This window comes from Quercus robur, chromosome 2 (assembly GCF_932294415.1).
Source record: "Quercus robur chromosome 2, dhQueRobu3.1, whole genome shotgun sequence".
Lineage (NCBI taxonomy): Eukaryota > Viridiplantae > Streptophyta > Magnoliopsida > Fagales > Fagaceae > Quercus > Quercus robur.
The window spans coordinates 83,202,953-83,208,086 of record NC_065535.1 but is presented as its reverse complement, the minus strand read 5'-3'; the positions used below and the strand labels follow the sequence as shown (position 1 = coordinate 83,208,086).

Genomic DNA, 5,134 nt, shown 5'->3' with positions numbered 1-5,134 from the left:
GTGATGAGGTCTCTAATGTGAAAGGAGCACATGCCCTAAATAACTCTTGAACTTGACGTTCAACGTTACTTTAATAAAATGATTTTGCTAATGTATGTCCTTAGAGCATACGGTAATTTTCATTTTTGGAAAAAAAATTCTCGAGAATTGAAAAAATATTGACAGTTTTTTCAATTCTTGAAAAAATGTTTCTAAAAATGGATAGCTTAAAAAGCACACATTAATCGGACCCTTAATAAAACTATGAAATTTAAAATTGATTTATTGGTTGGCACTTGACCTTCTTCAATGTTGGCTTGCATTTCCCTGATATTTACAAAGAAGAAAAACTGGAGCCATCGACCTGGTCAATTTTTTTGGCCTCTCTTTTTAAGGTTTTCTAAGGAATTGTTTGTTATAGGTTTTCCCCCCTAATTTATCCAGCTTATTTGACTTATATACAACTTTTTAATTTTGTTTAAGTATAACTATATTTTTATTCTTTTTTATATAAAAGATTAGAAATATTCTTTTTTTTTTTTACTTATTAAACCAATAAAAATAAGCTACTTGAAAGTTGAAACGGGTGCTAAGTGGGCATGGTCAATAATTACCCAATAGAAGTAAGTAATTTCAATTTTTAATAGTTCTCATGTATAGCAATTTAATTTGCTTACTTCTTTTTTTTTTTTTTTTTGGGGGGGGGGGGGGGGGGTGTTAATAATAGAAGATATATTAGAAACTAGCAGCAAATCAGTCTATTACTCAATTTTTCTCACTTTTTTTTTTTTGGTAAAACAATTTTTCTCACTTCAATTATTAAGGTCGTGTTCTATCCTTTTACTCAAAATAAATAAATTATAAAGTTTTGTTGGGTCAATGCAGAGGTCTTTTCATTTATTATAGTTGGTTTGTTGAAACTTCCTCTTCTTTTCTTTTCTTTCTTTTTCTTTTTTCTTTTTTCTTTTTATTTTTTTAGAATCAAAGGTTGTTTGAAGCATAGCTTTGGGTGGAGACCAAATGGCTGTATTTCATGCAACAAGCACGATGTGCATTGACATGAGCATGTGATGAGTTATGCATGTCGGAAGGAACACACAATGTTTTTGGTCACATGACATGACATGAAATTTTTTTTCCATTTGTCACTAAGCAATGCCAAAAGTGGTCAAAAGAAGATGTCATAAACATCCACATGTGAGTTGATGTGACACATGTATACACATATGGCACATGAGTCCTTTTATGTGCATACACATAAGAGAATGAGAGGAGATAATATTTTAACAAAAGAACGATAAGAAAAGAAAATTTTAAAAATCCATGTGCCGTCATGTAGAACACAATATAATACTAAACATTACATATTCCATTACCACCCAAGAATTCTTTGCCCAAATACAACTTTTATTTTTTATTTTTTTTTATTTAGCTTAAAAAAAATGTTTTTGGTTTTTCCCCCCCTAATTGCGCAGTATTTAACACCCAATCCGTCTAATATTTTAACTATTTTCATCCACTCACAGCAAAAAATTAGCCCAAGGAGAATAATTGAATGTTACATGAAGTGTGATTACTGATTAGAGAAAAAGATATACGGGTGCATTAGAGAACCAAATCGTAGGATGTGACCATAAAAATTAAAAATTTATTGGATATTTATCAAACTACGTTAAATATCACGAATTTAGATAAATTCCTCCCACCCCCACCCCAAAAAAGGTAAAGTACATTTTTGACACTTAAAATCTAAGGTTATTTTTATTTTAATTCTTTATGTTTTAAAATTTTTATTTTAACTCTTCATGTTTGATTTTGTTTTCATATTGACTATATCATCCATTTTTATTTGTAATTTGATTGTTAAGTGTCAAATAAATAGTATTCATTAAGCCAAGTTACCTATATAATATTAAGTGTTATCATATTATCAACATAAATGAAAAAAAAGGACAATATAAAAATGGATTCAAATATGAAATGTCAAAAAGAAAATTTGGAAACGTAAAGGGTTGTGAAAGCACCACAAATTTTAATGGTCAAAAGAATACCTCTCTCTCTTTAATAAACATTTCTTTTGCTAGTGGATTATATCTTTATGTTTTTTTAGTCAATTATTTAGTTTTAGCGTATATAAATTTTTTGAACATAACCTCATTGAAACTAAATTTGTTATTATTAGCGTTAGAAGAAAGAAATGATAATTTCCTACTTTTCTTTCTTTAATCACTTTAGCTATTTCCATAAAACAATCTTTATATATATACATATATATATATATATATATATATACACACACTATCAAATCAAATTTTCTAACATTGAACTAAAACTTCTATTTCTATGTTAAACAAACAACCAAAAGCACATCCAATTTTGATCTTGAACCGTTTTCAATGACAATCATTGATATTCCTTGAAAAAGGTAGGAAAAAAAAGGCTATCAACAATGGCCTTAGTCAGAAAATTGATTCTCAATGATAAATGGACGAATCCAATGGCCCAACCACTTAACACAGCTTTTTCTTGGATGAATAATCAACATAACTTGAAAACACAAATGTCTTCACCTATGAACAAGATTCAATAATACAATCCCCACGTAATGAAACAGATGCCGTAAATTGAAATTACAGCATGTAGGACCAAAGAAAATTAGAAAAAGTACCATCAATGTTTGCCTTTTAAGCAGTCCCTGTATTTACATTCATGTCAGACCAACCAAAAAGAAAAGCACCCAAAAAAGATTATTAAAAAAAAAGGGGAGAAAAGACTGTGATTACATGATACTCTTTGTGCACATTTGTGAACTAGAGAACAAGAAATTTTACAGAAGGTAGAGAATTTTCCAGAAAAAAATAACGACTATGAACATAAGTTACATAACCCCAAGAAATTTTACTCTTCCAAGAGGTTTCACCCTGTTCCCCATCAGACCATGAGAACATGAACTTCAGGAACCATCAAAGCCTTTGGTCTCCTCATCAAAAAAAAAGAAAAAAAAGCCTTTGGTCTCCTTTCCAATTCCTAATTACAGATTCTAAAATTAAAAGTTAAAAAGAAGAATGGTAAAAAAAAGCCTACATTGGAGACCATAAACACAGATTTTTGCACAGAAATTGGATCAATAAGAGTAACCCATTCGTTGAACCACACGATCCCTGAGAATTCCATTGTACAAAGCCACCCTATTGGCAGGCATTCCTCTTGTTTGACCTCTATACTTTTCTAACTTTGGTGTTGGTGATGAAGCTAATGATGATGAAGAAGAAGAAGAAGAAGAATTGCTGCTAATTATACCATGCTGCTTCCTATACGCTTCTCCATCCCCACTTGGATCCACCACATCCTTTGCAAAGTGAACTTTTTTCTTCTTCTTTTCCTTTTTCTTTTCCTCTACACGCCACCAAACAAAGAAACAAAAAACACCCATTAGCAAAAAAAAAACAAAGAGATAAATAGTATGTATATAGTACTGCATGTATATAGGACCATTTTTTTGCGTACCAGAAGAGAGACAAGAACGTAAAATTGGCTGTGAGGACTGAGGAATTTGATCAACAGAGAATTGGGTATTTGGGAGAGACTTTTGAAGTTTAAGAACAAGGAGGACGACAGTGCCGGACACAGCCATGGCTGTGGCAAAGACTACACCTTGAGGACTCATTATTGAAGACATGGTTACAAGAAAGAAGCAAGCTTGACTAGACAGAGCAAAGTACATATAATATATGAATGAGGTGATGTAAAAGGTGAGAGAAGGGCCGGTTGCTATAATTCGTTTACTTGGTGCTGTGAAGGACCAAATGTGACTATATATTATAAATTTGAATCAAATGGGTATATTTTATTAATATAGTTATGTTATTTCAAGGGAAGGTTAGTTGGGATTAATTATTTTGTTTTATACTTTTATTTGCTTACCCAAAAAAAGGGTTAGTTTTGTTTTTTATTTTTATATTTATATTAGAATATTTAGATTTGGCTTTTTTATTGGTATAGTAAATGAAAGCGAATGTGAATGTGAATGTGTATGTAAGCACTAAGCAGGTGTAGACTATTATGGCTTTTTTGGAGTTGGAGGGGACTGTCTGATTGCTTTTGCTTTTGCTGGTGCACCGCACGGCAGTGCCAAAGATAAAGTGATGTCACAGTTTCTTGTTCAGGGAGGTCTACTAAAGGAATAGGATAATGTTTTTTCCAAGTTTTTTACCCATCAGTGTGATGGTTGCGCGTGCAGGGTAGTTTCCGGTAAAAGGTAAGCATTTATCCCTGCAATTGAGGCTTTGGACTAAATCAAAAAGAGAGAGGAAGAGAAATTGAGGTTGGATTAGTCTTTTACTCCTGCAATTTGCACCAAAGTATTTTATCTCAAAAGTTTTAGCTGTGGTAGCATGAATAATGTGGTTAAAAAAGTGTTTCTAGTTTTTGTCAGACAGAGACATGACTCATGAGCATAGATTTATATGGGGGAGGTCATTGGCTCATGCAGTGACATCTTTCCATAGAAAATAGGATCCAACTACCCACAAGCAAAAATAATTATTATTATTTTTGGGAAAAAAAGTAATGAGTCAAAAATAAAACCACTGCAAAAGATTAAAGAAAGTAACAAAATATTGTGTTTTGGATGTTTTTAGACTCTGTCCCCCCCCCCCTTTCTTCCCTCTTTTTTCTAAGTGATAGAAGAACCCCAGCTCATCTCACACTTAAATTCAGGGGCAACTAGCTAAAATGTGATTGAGATTAAAGAAAACATACAAGGAAGAAACAAGAACATGGGCATAAAATTTTTTAGAGCCCAACTAACATTGCAAAAAAAATTTCATACAACGTCTCTTCTTCTAGTTGGATAGAATTTATACTTGCTTCTCAGCCAAAAAAAATCTCAGCAAAAGAATGTATACTTGCTTGTATTCCTTAAATTGGAAAAAAAAAATTATTTACAATTTATTCACTTAAAGGGTTACATTTTGATATGGAAGACGTGATTTAACTATATCATTCTTTACGACAATATTAATGGCCTAAACAAGTCTATTTAACATGGATGACCTTCTTACTTTGGGCATAGGAACATGGTTTGACCATCCTCACTATTCCAATAATTTGAGGCTCATTGAACGGATTGATAATCTAAAGATTAAGTGAACTT

The 5,134-nt window shown here is 31.8% G+C and overlaps 1 protein-coding gene across 1 annotated transcript; it reads right to left on the bottom strand.

The window, feature by feature from the left end:
- Positions 1-2,758: 2,758 nt before the first annotated feature.
- LOC126715393 (uncharacterized) lies at positions 2,759-3,779 on the bottom strand. Its single transcript, XM_050415974.1, has 2 exons — positions 3,487-3,779; positions 2,759-3,375 (listed from the first exon to the last, which is right to left on the bottom strand). The coding sequence occupies exons 1-2, from the start codon at positions 3,701-3,703 to the stop codon at positions 3,104-3,106; spliced, it is 489 nt and encodes a 162-aa protein (XP_050271931.1). The 5' UTR covers positions 3,704-3,779; the 3' UTR covers positions 2,759-3,103.
- Positions 3,780-5,134: the final 1,355 nt, after the last annotated feature.

Excerpts from the sequence above, each read along its gene's own strand:
- LOC126715393 (XM_050415974.1), bottom strand. The coding sequence starts at position 3,703 with ATGTACTTTGCTCTGTCTAGTCAAGCTTGCTTCTTTCTTGTAACCATG. Across the intron at positions 3,376-3,486 it reads ACGTTCTTGTCTCTCTTCTG|AGGAAAAGAAAAAGGAAAAG; the intron begins GTACGCAAAAAA and ends GGTGGCGTGTAG.